This window comes from Tiliqua scincoides, chromosome 6, assembly GCF_035046505.1.
Source record: "Tiliqua scincoides isolate rTilSci1 chromosome 6, rTilSci1.hap2, whole genome shotgun sequence".
NCBI classification, from domain to species: Eukaryota; Metazoa; Chordata; class Lepidosauria; order Squamata; family Scincidae; genus Tiliqua; species Tiliqua scincoides.
In genome coordinates this window covers 76,982,272-77,004,007 of record NC_089826.1, presented here as the reverse complement: position 1 = coordinate 77,004,007, position 21,736 = coordinate 76,982,272, and the positions used below count along the sequence as shown (strand labels likewise).

Here is a 21,736-nt window from a genome sequence, read left to right as displayed (position 1 = left end):
AGGGTGGTTTATTATTATTATTATTATTATACCACTTTTCAACAAAAAATTTCACAAAGCAGCAAAGCCTAGGAGAAGGGGGTAAAGAGGGTAATTTGTACCCAGGTGCAGGATCCGAAAGGGGGCCCAGGAGCCAAAGTTCCTGGGACCTGATATTTTCCTGTCTCACCTGAACTCTCTGCCAGTGCATAATGCTGGGACAACTATGTGCACACAGTGTTAACTGCTGCTGCAAGCCATGCACACCAGGCTCAGGAAAGCATCCATGACCTTCCTTAACACATTGCCGAATCTGGGAGGAAACTGGCCTGCCACAGTAGCTCTTTGTCTTGTGGATCCCATAACCACAGAGGAGTGTCTAGAAGCTCAGGGGCCCAGCTGTGGGGCTACAGCTTCTGTGGAAGTTCATTTTGGTCCATTCCGGTGTGAGCCTAAACGCAAGGATGCTCATTTTCTGCAATCAATTTTCTGTGTTTCAAAGATTTTAGAGAGGAGTGTGTTTGGTTTTCCATATCTAGCTGCCAGTGCTGCATGATCAGGTAGACCTGGGCTCTGCATCGAGAAGCCTAGTAGCCCTGAGCTCCAAAGACTATTGTGGCTGTCCCCCTGCCCTCTTTTGCCCCCCACCCATCTGCCCTTGGGAAGGCGCCCAGAAGCAACAAATGCAGTCAATGGGGCTGGCTGCCAGCCTAGAGTGGGAACCTGGGGAGGCGCGGGAAGCTGGCAGGAGGGCGCTGCGATGCACCTGCCAGCCCCGATGCCCCGGGGGGAGGCCCCCCGCCACTGCTTGCCCTGTGCGGTCTTTGGAGGGAGCGCCTGCGCCGCCTCCCCGCGCACACGTGCGCCTGCCAGAGACCAATGGAGATGCGGAGGGAAGCGTGTCCGCCTCCGGAAGCCGGAGAGGCTGAAGGCGGGTCTAGCGCTGCTGCTGCTGGCCGGGTGGGAGGAGAGGATCGTCCCGGGTAAGGAGCTGCTGGGAGAAGCCGGCGCCAGGCGGTGGAGGGAGCTGGGCTGGGAAAGGCTCCCAGCAGCACCATGCTAGGCATGTGCCTGCTCAGAAGGAAGCCCCACTCTGTTCAGTGGGGCTTACTCCCAGGAAAAAGCGCCTCGGACCTGGCAGCCTTAGGAGAAGGAGAGGCGCAAGGGGAGCTGGCCCCCTTCCCACTCTGGCCAGGTGCTGGTGCTTCCCAAGGGGTGCAGGCTGGAGGTCCACTGGTGCAGCTCTCCCAGTGTCCAGATGCAGGGGTTGCAAAGCTTCCCCTGGCTGGTCTGCAGTTGCTGAAGGCTCAGAAGAGCAGCCAGAAATCATATGTCAAGGGAGCCAGGATGGGTGCCTGTTTGGGAGCTGGGCTTAGACTTGGAAGATCCAGGTTCAAGTCCCTGCTCAGCTGCGAAGCTTCCTGGGAGGCCTTGGGCCAGTCAGTGTCTCTCATCCTTGCCTACCTCACAGGGTTGTTGTGAGGACAGAAAGGATGGAAGGAACCATGTATACCACTCTGAGCTTGGAGGAAGAGTGGTATAAATATGTGAAAAATTAAAAAAAAAAATAAACATCTTTGAAATTTCAACAGGAGAGTGAGAATACCTTAAAAAGGAACAGAAGGGTCTGTGCTTTTAAGCAATACTTGACAGTAGGACTTGGCAGATGCTGGCAATGAGAGGTGCTTGCTAAAACTGTGGGTCTGTGGCCCACCTGTAGGTCTTGACCCAATTTTTGGTGGGTCACAAAACTGACAATTCGACTAGACAATTAGATTAGACTATGTGCATCATTGGTTAAACAATGTGGTACTTGAAGGGAGCACTATGGCCAAATAAACTTTATAGCCACAGCCTTGAGTGATTGGTAAAGCTTTTTTTTTAGGTGGATCCGACGCTAAAAACTTTGGGAACCACTGCGCCTGTCCAAGCAGTGAGAAGTTTCAGATGCAGCACTGAAGGCAGGGATGGTGTTGGAGATGGACTGCTGACTATGAGCCCATGTTCACCTGGCCAGGCTGACCTGTGAACCCTCAGGACCAGTGGCAGCAATAGTCCCACTGAATCATCAGAGGGGGCAGGTGGGGGGTGACATGAGGCCTAGAGCAGGGGCTTGGTCCTAGCAACCTGTTTGCAGGCACTAACTTTGATTCCCTTTTATGGGGGTCTGCTGGTGGTTTTAGTAATATCTGCTCTGTCTACAAATGCACAACAGAGGGTAGTGGAAGCAAAAACACTCTTATATGCAAATACCTAGTTGGAAATGCAAGTGGTTGAAATTCTCTGTATGTCTTACTGTCTTTGACTCCCAGTACAAGCTTCAAATTTGGGCCCAAACTGTTTCTCCGTCCCTTCTGTCAGATTGGTTAGGTCAGTGGTTCTCACACATTTAGCACTGGGACCCACTTTTTAGAATGAGAATCTGCCAGGACCCACCAGAAGTGATGTCATGACCGGAAGTGACATCCTCAAGAAGGAAAATTTTTAACAGTCCTGGGCTGCAATCCTACCCACACTTACCCAGGAGTAAGTCCCATTTACTATCATTTTTAAAAGAATGTACATAGTAGCTTGTTAAAAGTACAGGTCTGTAATATTTCCCCAAATGCAGTCACATACCATGGTAGCATCAAGTCTACTATATTAAAAATAATATATTGAAATGAATGGGACCCACCTGAAATTGGCTTGTGGGTCCCGACCCACAGTTTGAGAAACACTGGGTTAGGTAGTTTCCCAGCTATCAGGAAAAAAAAAATCCCACAATCACCAGTGAGTATGTGTCCCTGGCTACTTGTTACTATGATCAAGACTCCCAAATCATTCAACACTTTGATTGGGGCAGAGCTTCATCTCTGTTGAACTTTATTCTGTTATTAAAAGTGGAGATGCCCTGCCAGAAGAACCAAAACAAGTTAGTGGCCCTATCACCAGACTCATTTTTAGGCTATCTGAAGTCAACAGATTTCTAACTTTTGTTTTGCTTGCAGGTTTCCTAGCAATTCTTAAATTTTGTTATGTTTTTGTTTTTGAAACTCAGCATCAGTTGTCAGTCTGTAGACAGGATTTTGCTTGCTTTCTTTTAAATAAAGCCAGTACTTAATGTGGAAGGTGACACCCGCTGTCTCCCAAATGACACCCATTTCCTTTGGTTTTAGGGAGCCCCTGCTGCAGCCATGCCTGCATTCCGGCAGGTTGGAGAGAAGCAACTTCCTCAAGAAGTTATTTTTATGGCCTGGTCTCCTAAGCGAGATCTGATCGCGCTTGCTAATAAAGTTGGAGAGGTAAGAAGGATGTCGTGGGTACTATAGAGAGTGATGTTCAGTAATTCTAGGCAGCATAAAAACCTTGAGTGAGGTTTCTTTGCAAGATAAACCTCTTTGGTTTATGACAAAAACTGGTTCTATGAATAAATCAGAGCTGTTTTTTTCATCGTGATTGTTTTTTTCCACATTGCAGATATAATGGATCAGAACACCTATTATTAGTTAGCTAAGATTGTTTTAATCAAGTGACAGTCCAAATTAAAAACTATTATTCATCAAACTAATGTTGGTCCACTAAAACAAAGATGGAGTTATATCACTGTGGGAAATGATTTGACCGAGTGTTTAAATGAGGAACAATTCAAAAAGTATTTGGTAACATTTGCGGTATTAAAACCCTTAAGTTCTTGACAATAAATAGTACCACAAATTCAAAGAACAGAAGTTTTATCTTGTATTTGGGCTTTATTGTGTGTGCATCTCATTTTTCTCTAGGCCGTGTTAAAAGCAATACATCATGCTTAGGGCTTGTCCAGCTGGCAATATGAGATCCAGGTTCAAATCCCCGCTCAGCAATGAAGTTTTCTGGCTGACTTTGGGCCAATCTCTCAGCGTCACAGGGTTATATTGTGAGGACAAAAGGAGGGGGAAGAACTATGTATACCGCCCTGAGCTCCTTAGAGGAAGGGCGATATAAGCATGTGAAAAATAAAAATAAAATACTAGATGCTTACTAGACAGAACTTAGTTTCTTGTAGTGTTCCATACAATTGCTGTCGTGTCTTCTGTGCTCTTATGCTTGTTTTCTCAGTAGATAATAAGTTCTTAGTGTTTCTGTCATCACTTCCAACGTGTCTTTCCAGGTTTTACTTCATCGCCTTGCAAACTTTCAGCGAGTGTGGAGTTTGCCGCCTAGTGAAGGCACAGGGAAAGAAGTGACGGCCCTCGCTTGGAGACCAGATGGCAAAAGTAATGTTAACAAATGCCCCTTTACACTGCAATATGAAATAACTAATTAAGGGCACAATCCTAACCAGGTCTGCTCAGAAGTAAGTCATATTTTGTTCCATGGGGCTTACTCTCAGGAAAGTATGGTTAGGACTGCAGCCTAAGTGCAGTCCAGTCCAGTCCAGTCCGATGCATGTTTACTTGGAAGTAAGCCCTACTGTGTTCAGTAGGCCTTATTCATAGGTCAGTGTGTTTAGGATTGCAACCTTAAGGATTGTGTCATCCAGGAATTCCAGTTTGTCTGTCTCTTGAAAATGAAGTTTCGCTTAGTGTATTTAAAGCAGTAGCTGATTTGCAGCCCAGAGACATTTCAAACTCTGAAATATAGTGTTTCTATTGTTTACAATGGCTGATCCTTTTGGTAGTTACCACATATGGAAAAGTCTGTCTTTCTGTGCCTTATCTATTGTTTTATTCTTGTCTTTTCTCTAGTTTTGGCTTTTGGACTCGCTGATACGAAAAGAGTTATTCTGTGTGATGTAGAGAAACCAGAGAGTTTGCACTCTTTCTCAGTTGATGCCCCTATCACGTATATGCACTGGATGGAAGTAACAGAAGAAAATGGGTAAGTTTGAGACACCTTGCCATAGGTTTGTGGGTGGCCACTAGTCTGCTGGCCTGTGCAAAGAATGGCCTCCCAGTCATCAGGCAGGAACACTCTCAGTAGCTATCAGTGCATTCTGGGAAGTAGCTCTTTCTACCTTCTGCTTTCATTCTGCAGCCTTTCAAAATTCCCAAAATTTGTTGTGTGTTTAAAAGAAAACTAAACTATTTAAAAATCAAGGTGCTGTGCTTAATCAAAACTTGGAACCTCAGCTTTACCATATGGAAGTGAACCAACAATGCAGGAAATATAGGCCTCCCCCCATATCCATGGGGGATGGGTCCCAGCTACCACTGCAGATACCCCAAAGCACGAATACAGGGCGGCTAGTGTAGTTTATTGTTGCTCAACTCTGTTACAATTCCCACCTGTTATATTAGAACATAAGAAAAGCCCGGCTGGATCTGGCCAAAAGTCGATCTAGTCCAGCCTCCTGTATCTCAGAGTGGCCCACCAGATGCCTCAGGGACCATAGAAGACAACAGGAGACCTCCATCCTGGTGCCCTCCCTTGCATCCGGCATTCTGATGTTTTACTTGTATCAACTTTATATATTGCCTTTGTGAAAGAAGAAGGTGTATTTATTTAAAAAGGAAAACCAAACTTAGAACATAGACAACACTTTAGATCTGATTTGCTACCTGTTGCTCTTTGAAAAGTGTAGACTTGTTTTTGGCTTGGCCTCTCTGGAAGCAAAGCTGACAAGCCTGATGTTCTTTTCTTTCAGTATTCTCGCTTCATTTTATAATGCTGAGGATGAGTCGAACCTGCTTCTTCCCAAACTACCTGCGCTGCCAAAGAAGTGAGTATTGAGGTCTCTGTCCTAGGACCATCTCAGTAATGGCCTTGTGACAGAATGCAGAACATAAGAAGTACGGAAAGCAAGGCTGCTTTGCATCTTCAGGTCATCAGAAGTTAAGTCATTTTTATTACTGGAGCAGTTTTTGTTATTGTTAGGTTGATTCTGTGATCTTACCTTATATTGATTCTTCGTAGATTCTACTAAGAATTTTTGGAGGATCTTAACTAAGCTGGAGTACACATATTTTATGTAAATAAATCATAAGGTGGCCCTGTGCTGTTGATGTGAGCCTTCTGTTCTTCTAGCCAGGAACAGGGCAATACCACTAGAGGTTGGACAGCCCATGTGTTATACTGTATGTTGTTCCTGTCGTAAACTTAGAGTGGTTTGGGGTGGTCAAAGTTCTAGGCTCAGTAGTACTGCCACCACCCTGTATGTGCCAGTGCCTCAGTCTAGGGACACTGAGACCCTCTAGGCTTAATTCTATCCCTTGCAGGCACTGAGCACTTTCTCCAATTAAAGCTTCAGTCCTCAAGTTACTAGACCTCAATGAGCACTTGGTAGCTTGCTGAAGGGCCAGGCAGGATTCTGTACCCTTGTCCCCAACAGACAATGAAACAATTTAGTAAAAGATATTTTAGTTTATTAAGTACATAAGGTTACATAAGGTTACAGTAAGGCAGCAAATGCTAGAGGCATAAACATCTAAGAAACATATCAGCAATAAAATAATAAAGCTAGCTGGCTATCTCTATTAATCCCTATCTCTCACCTGGGTCAGTTATTCTTGTAGTTCTTTTAGCTCCAGGGCTACCTGTGAGGCCAGGTGCCCATGGTAGACAATGGAGCTCACACGCGTGCAGGATGTTGCACCCAAAACTCTGTCCAAGAAGAAACAGGACACACCCCTTGGGCACTCATTATTATAATTCTTATGCTAATAGTACTGAGGTGACTTCATACTTATTTAGACTGTCCAATCAGACCCTTGTGGAACAGAACCTTCTTGAATTTGGCCTGGTTGCTAACTCCTCCTAGTTCTTACCCCTCCCAACTGGAGATCCATAGCTGCACTCCATCACACTTGATCAGGCGCCTTTCTGTCTACTAAGGTGCTAAACATTCCAATGGGTTGTAATTCTTGTTATCTGTCCTTTCTGGCCAGCAAAGGAGAGACAACAATCCTTTTGTTTATTTACTCACATTCTTGCAGCTTTATTTACCCACATTCTTGCAGCTAAGAACTGCTAGCAACTTCTCCGTTACTGACTTAGTTTGGTTCAGGCTTCACATGCTAACCTAGGCCTAACATGCACTTATTCATGACAGTTCCCAACTTGGCTGCCATACACTGAGGCTTTAGGGAGGGTGTAGTATCAGCGGAGAGCTTTTGTGCATTGAGCCCCATGTTGCATGTTATTATCTGTGTTGTTTGGGTCGAATAAATATATGCTTTTGTTAAATGTACAATTTCTTTTATCCAGAGGACATGAATGAACGTGCTTATATTTTTTCTTCTCTTAATATAGCTACAGTACCACTGCAAAAATTTTCAGGTAATTTTCTCTCTCTCTCTCTCTCTCTCTCTCTCTCTGTGTGTGTGTGTGTGTGTGTGTGTGTGTGTGTAGAATAAATATTATATATGAAGAAATACAAGTATAAGAATGCAATTAATTTTTTAACATTTCTGTTCTAGTGAAGAAAAATCAGATGAGATTATGAAGCTCATGGGTGATGTCAGGTAAGTGCATTTTTAAAAATTAAACCTTAGCTGTTTTAATATGGGAGAACAGGAGGATAGTAGTTCTGTTTATGGTGTGCAAGCTTTAATTTGTAGATTAATTAACTAACAGCTCAATTCTAACCTGCCCTGGAGCAGGCAGGTTGGCTGGCTAGCCTGCCCCGCATCCAGAGCAGGATTGGGGCCAGTTGCAGCTCAGGCAGGAGGAAGGGGCAGGAAGGCAGGAGGAAGGGGAATTACCCCTTACCCCAGGTAAAGCCACAGCAGCCCCAATGGGGCTAACTCAGGAGGTGGCATAGATCTGAGCAGCCTGGAACTGCTCCGGGCTGCCCAGGACCAGGATTAGGATCTGGCAGTTGCACCTCTCCCATTCTTCATACAGATGGCCATTTTATTACTAAGCAATCTGGCATTGCCACAGTGTATTTCGTTAATACTGGCTTGCACTCGAAAAGAGGTGGTGTGTGCCAACATTCTTCCATCACCACCTGCTGTAACCTCTTGTGTTGCAACCCCTTGTGTTACACTGCTGGATGGCTCCCTGCAACAGCTTTATGGCAGGCACAAGTTGCAAGGAAAGCACAAGCCCCTCTCCCTGCTGTGCAAGGGTGGAAGAGCTTGTGCAGCGCAATCCTTTCTTGTCCTGGAACAGGCAGGCCAGGAGGCCTGTATCCAGCGCAAGATTGGAGCCTGAAGTGGCTCAGCCAGAGGCAAGGGGAAACTCTTTCTCTTACCCCCGGGTAAACCACCATGGCTCCAATGGGTCTCCTTGGACGTGTGCCACATCCGGAGGTGGCTTAAGTCCGAGGAGAGTGGAGTGGCTTGCAGCTGCTCTGTGCTGCTCGAGAAACGGGGTTGGGATCAGGCATAACAGCCAGGTCCCAGCCCCTCTCCTGCTCCCTGCCTACCCACCCCCTGCCCCAGAATGCCTTCCTCCTGCCTCCTCTCTGCCAACCCCAGACCCATATCGGCCAAGCTCAGCAGACGCAACACTCCCCTCACCACTTGGCGCAGAGGCTGGTTCTAGGCTCCGCGGGCCAGTGCACATCCCTGCACTGGCCAAGCTGACTCTCAAGGAGGTGCAAATGTGCTTTACAGCATGTTTGCGACTTTCCTGGGTCGGCACAAGGGACTTGTGCCGGCCCAAGGCACAGTTAGGACTGCGCCCTTAGTTGCACAAGCAGCCCATTGGAATCCACGTCATAATGCTGTTGACTCTCTGATTTCTACTAATGGTTGTTTTCCCCAGATTCTATCTAGAAAAAAAGAAAATGTGTGCCAAAGAAACAGCTAGTTCATAATGGCTAAGCTAATGCAAACATTTCCTAAATGGAGCTCACTGATTGTTTGTCTTTTTGCTTTAGACTGAATACTCTGGTTCTTGGAGGCACTGCTGGGTTTCTTGAGATTTATGCTTATGGAATGTATAAGATTGCTACAGTAGCAGGGGTATGTCAGTCTTCTAAGTACCATGTTGATGTCCTTCTCTAAGAGGTCCATTCTGATCTTTTGATTACATCATAATTAATATGATGAGATTTAAAAGGTGAAGCATTCAGTCTTTAAAAGGAAAATAACAAATTGCTAGTTGGTTCTTGAACACATTATAAGTTAAAATATAGTTTAAAATATACCATAGTTCAGTTTGAAACTGGGGCCAGCACCTTTTTCTTGTTTCTGTCGGGCTCCTGTATATTTCTGCCAGTCGGGCAGCATTTAACAGAGAGAGCTTTTCTGATTGCTGCAGCCTTGTTTTGGAAAGAGTTACATCTTTACCATATCTGCCCATCATGCAACCTTTAAAGGTATAGGAGATCCTGCCGGATTACACAGAAAGATAGCAACACTGAGTCAAATTATGTCATGCCATTGAAATTGAAATATTCGTGGTAAAGACAAAAGCACAAATTTTGGTTGATCTGTCAGTGGGCTATAATGTACTGTTTGAAACAAATTCTAGCTCATAAAATGCTGATTTTGTAATAAAAAAAACTGCATTTGAATGCAATATGATCGATTCCTAAATGCGAATGATTTATGGTTCTTGCACTGAACTCTTCCAGGTGTCTGGTTCTTGTCTTGCACTGTGCTTATCGAGTGACTTGAAATCACTATCGGTCATCACAAAAGTAGAAGCTTCTCCAGAGAGTGAAGCAGATATAACTTATTTCCAAGTGAGTAAAATGTCAGGAACGTAAAAAATAGTTTTTGAAACCAGCTAATTGGTTCTGTTCTTCAGTGGATATGTTGGTACATTTTTGAGCGGCAATCTCAAGACTTGGCTTGCTGGATCAGTATTCCAGCCCTCTGGCACCACCAGATGCCTCTGGGAAGATGACAAGTATGGCATCGTAACCATTTGTGTTCCTCCTTGATACACTCCAGCATCTGATAATTGAGGTATATTGTCACAGAATGTGGACATCCCATTTAGCTATCAAGGTTAATAGCCATTGATACAAATTTGTTTAATCCTTAAAAAAATATGCCATCTAAGGGCCAAATCCTATCCAATTTTCCAGTGCTGGTGCAGCGGTGCCAATGGGGTGTGTACTACAGCCTGTGGTGGAAAGGCAGTCACAGAGGCCTCCTCAAGGTATGGGAACTTTTGTTCCTTTACCTTGGGGCCGCATTGCGGCTGCACTGGTGCTGGAAAATTGGATAGGATTGGGCCCTAAGATATTAGCCACCAGAACTTCAAATAGCAATAAATTCCATGCAAACTATGCTCCTTAACATCCTCCAGACTTCTTTTGATGAGCCTGACCTTTTGTACTGAAGGGGAAGAAATTCTTTCTGCACAGCTAAAATGTCATAAACTTCAGTCATCCCTCCCCTTAGTTGTCTTTTAGGGAACAAGAAAAAGCTATTTTTAAAGCTTTTTTGCCTTTCTCAGAGGAAAGATCCTATAATCTATCTTTCCCTTTGTGTATTTTTTCACTCTTGCTGACACATTGGGAATCCTCACTAGATTTTTAAAAAAGTATGATTGAAACCATTGGCTCAATTTAATAATGTTAAACTAAGGCTGAATTAAATCAGCAAAAGAAAAAAATATTATTTTCAGATTTCCCAAAGAAATTGTTTCCTAAAATTTGAGTAAAATTCTTTTAGATTCAATGAAAAAAGAAAGGAAGGAATTCTCTTAACTTCTGTTTGCTTCCTTGTTATTCTTGATTATCTGTGCTATTACCAGCACTGAACATTTAATGTCCCTTGAATATAACTTTATTTTTTTCTGCTATAGTTGGACACCAGTCTGCTCTCGACTTATTTACCTGAAGTGACTAGAATGGCTCGAAAATTTACACATATTTCAACTCTCTTGCAGGTATGACCTTAAAACATCCACCTCTTCATAATAGACTCATGCCAAAAGTGCTCTGATAACACAGGCCAACACACATTTTGCTTCCTTAACCGTTACACCAATTCCTGGGTTTATTTGGGGTGCTGATTCCAAAAATGGCATCCGTTTTGCCCTATCACGTCTAATTTTGGAGATACGGCATAGTTTCATTAGTGAATGGTTCAAGCAGCTTCCTCATGAGGAAGCCTACACAATGGCTTCCTCATGAGGAAGCTGCTTGAACCATTCACTAATGAAACTATGCCGTATCTCCAAAACTAGAAGTGATAGGGCAAGACGGATGCCATTTTTAGAATCAGCACCCCAAATTCATACCAAACCACCATAAATTTTGGGAAAAACTTTTCTGACCCCCAATTTTGTAGGCCTGTGTAATTGACTGGGTGGCTGGCTTGCACACTCCCTCTTTTTTCCTTTTTGCCTTCTCAGTAGGAATTTCTCCTTTTCCTTCTTGAATTTCATTGTCTTGCATTGTTATATGTACCAAGGTGCTAACAGTGATTAATACCATTCAGAATTCTCCTCACAAGCATATCTGAAACTTGTTTGCAAATCCTTGTTAGAAGGGAGTCTTGGCTTGTGCTGGTGTACAAGCCACGGTAAAACATGGTCCTGATTAAAGAATGTCTGTCCCTGCTAGATCAGATCAAAGACCCATCTTGTCCAGCCTTCCGTTTCCCAAGGCGGCCATTCAGGTGCTTTAGAGAAGCCCAGGAGAGAGGGAGGTAGACAATAGCTCTCTCCCACTGTTTGCGCCCCAGCAATTGATTGCGAAAAGAATAGAGGAGAATTCACACCAAAAAGGGAAACAAGGAGGGAAGGAAAAGGAGCATACAAGACCACAGCCCACTTCTGGTTTCTTAACCATGGTTAACCCATTTTTGCGGAGCCCAGATGTACACATTTGATCCCTGTTGCGTATATGCAATATTGGGCAAAAATGGTTTAAGAGAGAAGGAGAGTTACCAATCCATTACTGTCACCATGAACTCAAAACCCATATTTCAATCCATAGATTAAACTTTTCTAGAATAAATTCTAGAAAATTCTTGTTCAGAGAATTGGACCCTAGTCCTTAGTATTCTTGCATGGCAGTAAATTCTGCTTAAGTTTTGCTATAGCTTTCTTGGAAGTGAATGTGGTGAGGACCAGGGAACTTTTGAGCTCCTTTTTAGCATAATGCAAAATTAACAAAAGAAGCATAATTATGTGTTTTTATAGGGTAATCTTGACCCTATAAAATTTTGGTTTTATGCAATTTTTAAAATTTATGTTTTCTGTGGTATTGATGACTTTCTAAGTTTGTAAATTTTTGTGTGTGCAAACCATCATAAATGTTGATTGGACTGAGTTATAAAGGCAATGTTCTTTTTGTAAAGTTGCCTTGGTTTCTGATATTATAGAAGAAAAAAATGAATTACTGATTTCTTTATAAACAGTATATCAAGCTGTCACTGACATGTATGTGTGAAGCTTGGGAAGAAATACTGATGCAGATGGATTCACGGCTAACCAAATTTGTACAGGTATTGTCAACATTTGCCTGATTCAGACGCTTCTTATTTTAATCCTGCTTCTCTTACTAATTTTTTCCCATGTATGTAAGGATTGAGAGCAGGTTGTTGGCACAGTTATAGGCCTAGTCTATACATAAAGGAGCCATAAGAAGAGGAAGCCAGGACAGGCCTTTGACTCTCACGCTCTATCCCCTTCTCTTCTTTTTCCCTCTAGAAATGGAGATGGAAAGCTTCCATTTTCACTTTTGAGCTAGTCACAGTTTCTCATTACACCCAGACTTGGGGAACTATAGTTTGTTCAAACTATTATTAGTCATAATAAACCAGGATCTAAAACCAAGCCCTCACGCTCCCTCTTCCTCTTTCCTGTTCACTTCTTATATAAAAGGAGTCCTTGGTTACTAAACAGTGGCATACCCAAGGGCTGTGGTGCCCCAAACAGGAACAGAGTGACGTCCCTTGATGTAATGATGTCCCATGACGTCACTTCCAGAGAAGCGCCAGGAACACACACCCACAGCAGCAGTTGGGGCCAAATTGCCCCAACAAACGCTTTGAGCTCCCAGGCAGCAGGCACTCCTATCGCTTCCTGATTCGGGAAGTGAGGGGAGTGTGCACTCCTGCAGTGGTGGTTGGGGTGAAATTGCCCAGCTGCCCCTATGGGTGCCCAGGCAGCAGGTGCTCCCCCTGGAACACACACACACTCATAGCAGCAACTGTGGGGATTTCACCTCAGCTACTGCTGTGATTGCCCATGTGCTGCAGTTTCTTCCTGACTTTGAAAGTGACGAACATGCGTGCGCACACAGAGGCAGTGGGTGCCCGCCTTCAGATGGCACTCAGGGCTCATGCCCTGGCTTGCCATACCCTAGATTCGCCATTGTTGCTAAAGGACATGAAACCCAGATAAAATCCTTGTAAGTCACAGTTAAACTACAGCTCTTTGAGTTCAGACAGCATGTGGAACTGTGGTTTACTAATCGAGAAATTCTTCAGGTGTGAGGTGTGAAGGAAAGGGGGTAGGAGCAAGATAGTGCATGGGCTTGGCATTCATTCAGCTTGCATTTCTGAACCAACAAACCATGTTTTGGGGGAGGAATTGTCTGAACCAGCCTGGTGTTTCCCCAAGTGCAGTGCTTTACTCTTTCCCCCCATAGGAATTGGAAGACAATCATTCGCATAAAATCAGGAATGCCAATTTAGGTGGGGGGTACACTTGCGATCTGCCACTGGTACCTCTAGCCCCTGAGAACTGAGCGTGATCTTGTCTGCTTAGCCCCATCTTGGCTTCAGTTTCTTGATCACTCCACAGTGTAATGAGATGTTTGGAACTAGTTTGTGTATTCATGGGTAATTTAGTATGTTCACACCAGAAGTTTTCAACTTGCAGGAAAAGAATACAACCACTTCTGTGCAGGACGAATTCATGCAGTTACTGTTGTGGGGCAGAGCAAGGTAGGTTCTGCACAAGATCCTGCTGTTTCATTGGGGTGATGCGTTATTCAAATAGAAATGCATGTTCTTCTTCTTCTCTGTTAGCCCTGAACTTCAGTCACTGCTTATGAATCAACTAACAGTAAAGGTATGCTAATGTATGTGTTAATGTTATTTTGTTCTGTTTACTTAACACCCAGTGATTAAAACCAAAATCTCTTCCAACAGGGCTTAAAAAAACTTGGTCAGTCCATGGAATCCTCTTACTCTAGTATTCAAAAGCTCGTCATAAGTCACCTGCAGAGGTAAATTTTAGACTTTCTCTTCAGGCGACAAAAGTAACAAGGAATGTATATAGTTGTAAACCATTTTTTTAAAAGAAGTTGAATGACAGGAATATTTCTAGTATTTATTAAATATCAGCATGCACACTTTTTAATTTTTTTATCCCTTTGTCGGTTGTGGTTGTGCACTTGAGAATGTGTTAGCTGAATTTGTTTTTTTCCCATATTACACAGGAGAGAAAAAAAATATATAGCCTTTCTACATATACAAGGAATCTCCTAAATTGGATTAAGGCTGCAAATCCTATCCACACTAACTGGGAGTAAGCCCTATTGAACACAGAGTGACTTACTTTTGAGTAGACATGCATAGGATTATACCCTGAATCTCCGAAGACTAGTCACACGAACAGTTTCATTCCTTTATTTAAAATTTATACTCCACCAAACATAGTGATCTGGGCAGATGCACATATGTTAAAAAGCTGGATCTCTTCTATTCAGCGAGGAGAAAATGGTTCTTGTTCTTTCCAGCATAGCTTCTTCCCAGGGGCTGTTTGCTGATATTTCCCTTGTATTTCTTTTCAGACTGTGAGTCTGAAATAGGGTACAATCTTCTTATTTACAAAGTATATAAACTACTTTGTGAGCAGACACTGCTAGGAATGGTTACTTGGACATCTGGTGTGCAGGGTCAGTTTGCAGATACACTTTTTTTTTTCTTTCCAACAATACCTGGTAAGGCAACCCAGGTACAATCTTCATTAGTCTGTACCTAGGCATGGCTATTTACTCCTTCCATTCAATGCTGCAACTATTTTGTATAGTTGCGCCCCGCTTTTTAAGAACACGTTAGGTTCTGGGGTCTCTATAAATTGTTTTGTTCATAAGTATTGTAATGTCTGCTCCCTCCCTTTAGCTTTAACTGTAAATTTTATTTTGGATGCTGTCAGTTTCACTCTCCTTTGACAGATCTAGTTTCACTGCAGAACCTTGAGAATGCTGCTAAATGACTTATGTGCTTAGCAGCATTGGCTGCAAACCAGAAGTCGGGAGCTTTAGTACACAGATTGTTGAACTGTTAAAATGAATCCAGGTACAGTCATTCCTTTGGGAATAATAGCATAACAGGTGTACATCCTTAGTGGATGTCCTTAGCCTGGGTTTAGTGATGGGCTCGACTGGATAATGATGTACTATCTGAAGCTTCCTTCAGATAAGTTGGAGAAGCTCGTGGAGGAAAGACCAACTGATCTTTGAGTTTGTGGGTTCCCTATCTCACTCAGCTGCTGTTAAAAGGATACTTTATCCTATAAAATTTATAGGATAAATTCTATTTATAGACTAGGACTATATAAAATAGTTTATAGGGTATGGAATTTGTTGGCTTTATGCTGGTTTTATTGCTGCTTTATTAGTTAGCACCACAGAGATATTATCGTTATTATTCATTCATATGCTTACATTCTGTTGAAAAGTAGTATGTCTGATGTAATGACAAATCCTTCATTAATCAGTTTCACTGCCTTGTTTTACCAGTGGCTCTGAGGCCTTACTGTATCATTTAAGTGAATTGAAAGGAATGGCATCATGGAAACAGAAATATGAGTCTCTTGGTTTGGATGCAACAGGAATAGAAGGTATGCAATTGGCTTATTGGTTAACACATAAATAGTAAATTCAGCTGATCTTAAATAACAGGAACCTCTCTTTACAGAAGCCATTACTGCTATGGGCTCCTTCATCCTGAAAGCGAACGAGTTGCTGCAGTACGTATTAATCTAGGATATTCTGTGCAAAGAACTTCGTTTTCAGAATTTTCTATTTTTTGTCCACATAAACTAGCGTCAAAACTAGCAGTTGCTTTTGTCCACAACATAGCATTTCAGTGGTTCAGTTTTCAGTTGCTTGGTTGCTTGGTTTATTGTGCTTGGTTTATTGTGAGCAACCAATCTTCAGTAGTAGGCCAACAATTTTCAATCTTTTCCATCTCACAGCACGCTGAAAAGGTGCTAACATTTTCAGAGGAGGGCCCCATGCAGCGTGTATGTTAAACAAAAAATTAAAAAAAAAATAGAAATGCAATAGTAGGGCATTTCTTGTCCCATTGAGTTTGACCTTTAGAAGTGATACTTCAAAGAACTCTTCCAATCAAAACCATGTCTTCAATATACTTTCATATCCTTTTTTTACGCTGGTCTGTTGCTGTAATAAATAAAGATACTATACCGTGTCCTTTTTTATTCTCTCTACAGAGTTATAGACAGCAGTATGAAAAATTTCAAAGCTTTTTTCCGATGGCTGTATGTGGGTAAGAAAAAGATGGCTTATATAAGCCAGTTCCCAATACTTTATGCTATTCTCACATGAAACTTCCAAGAAACAGAAGCCAGGACAGGGCTGTGCAGGTGGAAGCTGGCTCAGTTCTTATTAGTGGAGGTTGGGTTTTACTGGGGCACCTTAAATTTGTCTGAGGTCAACAAATTGTTTCTTTTCACTCCCATGTATAAAAGCTAGCAAAAGCAAAACCCATTCCTGAGTGGGACATTCCCAAAGTGGGGAAAGAGTGTGATGATCTGAATCTTTATCCTATTTCACTGTTTCCCAACCTGGGGGTTGCAATGCCCCAGGGCAGGCATTCCCAACCTTTGTTCGGTAGCGACCTGACCCATAGGTGTCATTAATATGGCACTTCCAAGTTTTACTGCAACCATCACTGCTGAATACACGTAAGTATTTTTACTTACATGCATTTGGTGACGGAGGCGGCAGCGAAACCCAGAAGTGCTGTTCTAATGGAACCTACGGATCCCTGGCTGAGTCATTACCCTACTGACAGATAGTGACCCAAACCAAAGTTGGGACCCACTGCTTTATTTGAATCTCAGAATTCAAATCAAAACCTTTATCGGCATTAACAATAAAACCAGGATGTTGAACAAAGAATTTACCATGTACATTAGGCTCAACTTCTTGAGACAATTCTTGAATATATACAATAAAAGTACTTTGCCATGATAGTCGTTAAACTCTCATTTCTACGGTTAGTAAATGTCTAACCACATCATTTTCAGATCCACTAAAAGACTTTTAAAAAGGCTATAAATACTGGCTCCGTAGATCAGAATAGTAATCACAGTTTAATAAAATATGAGGGAGTGTCTCAGTAGAACCTGAACCACAAAGACATACTTTGGATTGTTGAGCATTGAACCTGGCTTTAATCTCATTCGAGGGGAAAGCATTGAGTCTGGCTAGGGAAAACACTCTGCGCTCCTGCGGTTTTTTTAGAAAATTTAATAATTGCTGCCCAAATCAGCTGCCCAGGATAAGCCGAAGTGAAGTGGGGAGCTGGTTTTTTTGGCCGCGGCTAAAAGCTCTTGTTTTTCAATGTCCCTTCGCTGGGTATGTAGGGTATTAGATGCGAGTACCCATGGCATCATGCCCAGCAAATCCAGGGAAAGCCCTAAGGATTGGACTTTTTTACTAAGTAAAGCAAGTCCTGGGGAACAGAAAGAGTCTACTGAAATACTTTTCAATAGGCGGTCCTTAGTTGCAGCAGAGCCAATTCTAAACCAGTGTTTGAACAAGCCAAGCCGAAGACTCCACTTTATTTTGGCTGGATTCCAGACATAAAGCAGCATAAGGTACACATCGAGATACTGCAAAGATATTGTATAGGAAGAGAGACTGAATCCTCTCAACCACGATACAAAAAGCAGAAATCCAGATGGGGATTTATTTGAATCTGGAGTGGAATTGAATGACGCTGCAAAGGGAAGGAAGCTCCTCATTCTTTCCATCCTACCTGTCAAACCTGATAGGTTTTTGCTAGTCTTAAGCTGGCCCTGTTGTTGCTTACACAAATAATGTTAAGTCATGCTGGCATGACAGAATATCTTTGCAAAATACAGCATGTCAATGCAAACAGAAGCACTTCTCTATGTTAGGAACACTTTTTAATTCCCATTTTTGTGGTTTGGGAAAATGAAGGCCCAAAAAACATTGGGCAATATCAAGGTTAACTGTAGAGCTAGTAGATAAGAATTTATTTCCAGGATCATTTATTCTATGCACAGCCATTGAAAAATGACATATTCCGCTCCATAATGGATATCTTGATGTTTTATGTTGGGTGGGATGGAGGAGGCAGACATGGAATGATTTTTTAAGACTAATCTGATTGTTTTATTTTCCAGCCATGTTGAGAATGTCAGATGATCACGTCCCTCCAGAGCTGAATAAGGTAGTATTCTTGTGGTCCTGCATTACATTGTTTGTTATTATGAATATTTACATACTGCTTTTCAGTGAAGGAGTCCACAAGGCAGTTTAAATAGAACATGTTTTGCAGAACTTGTGACTCACCAGCCAAATACAGCCCTAACAGCTGATGGCTTTGTGTGGCCCACGAAGACTGTCTATAGCACAGATCAGACATACCACAGAACCATAATTTAATCCTAGTTCTGCACAGTATTAACAGGCCACTGGTTTGTGTTCTCCCTCCTCCTTTGCAAGGAGTGGAAGAAGTTTTCAGCTTCCAGTCCTGGTTTAAAACAAACCTAGGATGTGTTGTGACTGCCAATCCAAGAAACTCTGGTTTATTCTAACCAGAATTTGCAAACAAGCCAAGATATAAAACTGGGATTCGGTCCTTGTTTCTTACTGCCTGCCTGATACTGCAAAAATAGGGTGGAAGTAATTGAGCAGATGACAATTTATCATTACATAAGAACAGCCCCACTGGATCAGGCCATAGGCCCATCTAGTCCAGCTTCCTGTATCTCACAGCGGCCCACCAAATGCCCCAAGGAGCACACCAGATAACAAGAGACCTGCATCCTGGTGCCCCCCCTTGCATCTGGCATTCTGACATAGCCCATTTCTAAAATCAGGAGGTTGCGCATACACATCATGGCTTGTACCCCGTAATGGATTTTTCCTCCAGAAACTTGTCCAAACCTCTTTGAAAAGCTTCCAGGCCAGTCGCCATCACCACATCCTGTGGCAAAGAGTTCCACAGACCAACCACACGCTGAGAAATATTTTCTTTTCTCTGTTCTAACTCTCCCAACACTCAATTTTAATGGATGTCCCCTGGTTCTGATGTTATGTGAGAGTGTAAACACTCAAACATGTTATGTGAGAGTGTAAACACTCAAACATGTTATGTGAGAGTGTAAATTGATGAATGGCTGGTGAACTCTGTGCCACCTGATGGATCACAGACTGCTGTCCTTGCCTTAGATCTTTCCAACATTCGTCTGGCCCCTTGGTGTCACTGCTGTAGCAAGTTGTTTTTTGCAGTGGTTCATCAGACATTGCTTGAAAGCAGTGACTGCTAATGTGTCACCAGCCTGTAGCAAAGAGTTGGGCACTGAAACATTGGCTGCCAGGTATTCCATTGTGGCAGATTCTTTTAAGAACAGTGTTGTTGAATCAGACCAGGGTTTATCTAGTCTGCTAATTGAGTTCATTTTTGTTAAAGTTATTGAATTTATTTAAACAATGCTAGTTGGTTTCAATTTTGAGAATACTAATATTCCATATTAGCAGGCAAATACTATTAATCTTAGTGAATATAATCTTTGATTAAGACTGCAGTCTCAAACGTTTTCATGAGATTAAGCCCCATTGGCTGTGGTTGGACTCTTTTTTTTAGTAGCCATACTTCGGGCTGCACTGCAGCCTTATGGCTTTTTTGTTTCATTGTCCTCTTAATATTATTGTTTTGCATGCCATGTCTGAGAATAATTTGAAATGCTCTTAATATACTAGTTGTTGAATTGTGACAGTTGCTATTTTAACATGTGCTGCATTTTGTAAACATTTTTTAAAACTTGAATTCATGGTGGTTTTTTTTTTTCTTGGTGTTTTGTCCTCCTGTGGTGTTTCAAAGATGACTCAGAAAGACATAACTTTTGTTGCTGATTTTCTTACTGAGCATTTCAATGAGGTAAGTCATCTTGGTTGACTTGGAGGGCTTGTTCTTTCAAAAGAAAGCAGTCATGTTTGTGTGCCCAGATGCAGTGAGGGCAGGGTGACCAGACACAATGGAGGACATATACCTTTAACCACGGTTTAGAAGAGGGAATTTTGGCAGGTGCAGCTCAACATAGAACATAGGTTTAACAAAGGTTTATGTTTTTAAACATAGGTTTAAAAAGCTACACCTGCTAAAATCTTCTCTTCTATACACTGGTTAAAGTGTCCATTTTGACACTTTGAACTGCCTGTGTCTATTTTAAAATACAGATGTGCTTTCTGATTATAGAACTGGAAACAGTTTTAACAGGGCCAGATTAAGCAAGTGCGGAGCCTGTAGCATAAAGGGGCCCCTGTTGCTGCCCTCCCCCTGCCCTGTCACAACCCTTCCCCACCCCGTTCCGCTCTCCCCCTCCACTGGCCCACACAGAGCTTACCTGCTCCGGCATGCACTGGTCTTCCATGGGCGCCGGCAGGCTAGCACAGGCCTTCCAGCTATCTTTTGCTGTTGCAATGTGCTTCTTGGCACATTTGTGTCTCAGCGTTGGTGGATCATGTGTACCACTGGCACTGGCTATCACAATCAGACTGTGCTCGTAGTGAAGTTAAATTTGAGAGGAATTATATGTTCATATTATGTTGTTAATGGCATCTGTAATTATTACATACCATGCAGCTCCATGTAAACAACAGGGTTGTCAGATCATGAGCTGCTAATGTCATCAGAGACACCTTGCAAGCATTTAGTGCAGGACCCTCGAAAACGTGGAGCCGATAGTATATGCTGCTTTTACTACTATGTTAACCCGGCCCTGAGTTTTTAAGTGACATTATGATTAAAAATTATAATGTTTATATAAAGCAGGGGAGTTGACAAAGCAGGTTGCATATCTAAATAAGTAAGTAAATGGCTCTATGTCCCAAGATGACTCACAAAAGACACAAGGGAGACATACCAGAGAACGATCAGAAGAAAAGATGTTATGCTGGGATAAATAGGCACAGCTGCTCTCCCCCTGTTAAATAGAAGAGAACAGCCATTTAAAGGCACCACTTAGTTCAGTTAACAGGGCTACGGCACTTGATTTATCTGTGTTTTATACCATCAAAGTCCATTGTTCCTGCCAAACCTGTAAATAAATGATGTTCCATATTTATGTTTTAGGCACCTGAGCTCTACAATCGTAAAGGGAAGTACTTTAATGTAGAAAGAGTCGGTCAGGTAATGTATCAGACTCTTTGGGTTGGTAGGCATATGGGCAAATGACCTGGAGAAAAAAGGGTCTTTGGTGGGTCTGATCTTCAACAAGGGTAGCATCACATTCTGCACACTGTGCATTTTGCAGTAAAATTAGCAAATTGGACGAAGGTGCCAGAATTATATATATACAACAAAGGAAAGCACAATCTGGTAATTTTTTCCACCTCTTATTTTCACCGTTTTTATTGATATATGAGGGAAATAAATTGAATTTGCTGTATAGATACACAATCTCAATAGATTAGGAGCCACGATAAATGAATAACTAATTGCCAAGAATTCAGGAGTAGCCTGGACTGCGTCTCTCACGATATTCACACAGCTCACATAACAAGGGAATGATTTTTTGAGCTGACACGTTGACCCTGAACATGTTGACTCAAAAATAAATCCCGCAGAGTTCAATGGAGTTTACTTACTAGAACAAAGCCTTAGAATTGCTTCCTCACAACCACAAAATGGGAGGGAGGCTTGAGGTTCCC

The 21,736-nt window shown here is 42.5% G+C and overlaps 1 protein-coding gene across 1 annotated transcript in view; it reads left to right on the top strand.

The window, feature by feature from the left end:
* The first annotated feature begins 893 nt into the window (after positions 1-893).
* Positions 894-21,736, top strand: part of ANAPC4 (anaphase promoting complex subunit 4) — a 33,542-nt gene continuing 12,699 nt past the window's right edge. Inside the window, exons 1-20 of the mRNA XM_066631757.1 lie at positions 894-962; positions 3,138-3,263; positions 4,109-4,214; positions 4,686-4,818; positions 5,585-5,659; positions 7,189-7,215; positions 7,356-7,400; positions 8,765-8,849; positions 9,464-9,574; positions 10,648-10,731; positions 12,210-12,296; positions 13,678-13,742; positions 13,827-13,869; positions 13,950-14,026; positions 15,545-15,645; positions 15,723-15,774; positions 16,261-16,316; positions 18,205-18,251; positions 19,908-19,964; positions 21,159-21,215. Of these exons, the coding sequence (XP_066487854.1) occupies positions 3,156-3,263; positions 4,109-4,214; positions 4,686-4,818; positions 5,585-5,659; positions 7,189-7,215; positions 7,356-7,400; positions 8,765-8,849; positions 9,464-9,574; positions 10,648-10,731; positions 12,210-12,296; positions 13,678-13,742; positions 13,827-13,869; positions 13,950-14,026; positions 15,545-15,645; positions 15,723-15,774; positions 16,261-16,316; positions 18,205-18,251; positions 19,908-19,964; positions 21,159-21,215 (1,416 nt within the window). The 5' untranslated portion in view covers positions 894-962; positions 3,138-3,155. The remainder of the gene's footprint in view (positions 963-3,137; positions 3,264-4,108; positions 4,215-4,685; positions 4,819-5,584; positions 5,660-7,188; positions 7,216-7,355; positions 7,401-8,764; positions 8,850-9,463; positions 9,575-10,647; positions 10,732-12,209; positions 12,297-13,677; positions 13,743-13,826; positions 13,870-13,949; positions 14,027-15,544; positions 15,646-15,722; positions 15,775-16,260; positions 16,317-18,204; positions 18,252-19,907; positions 19,965-21,158; positions 21,216-21,736) is intronic.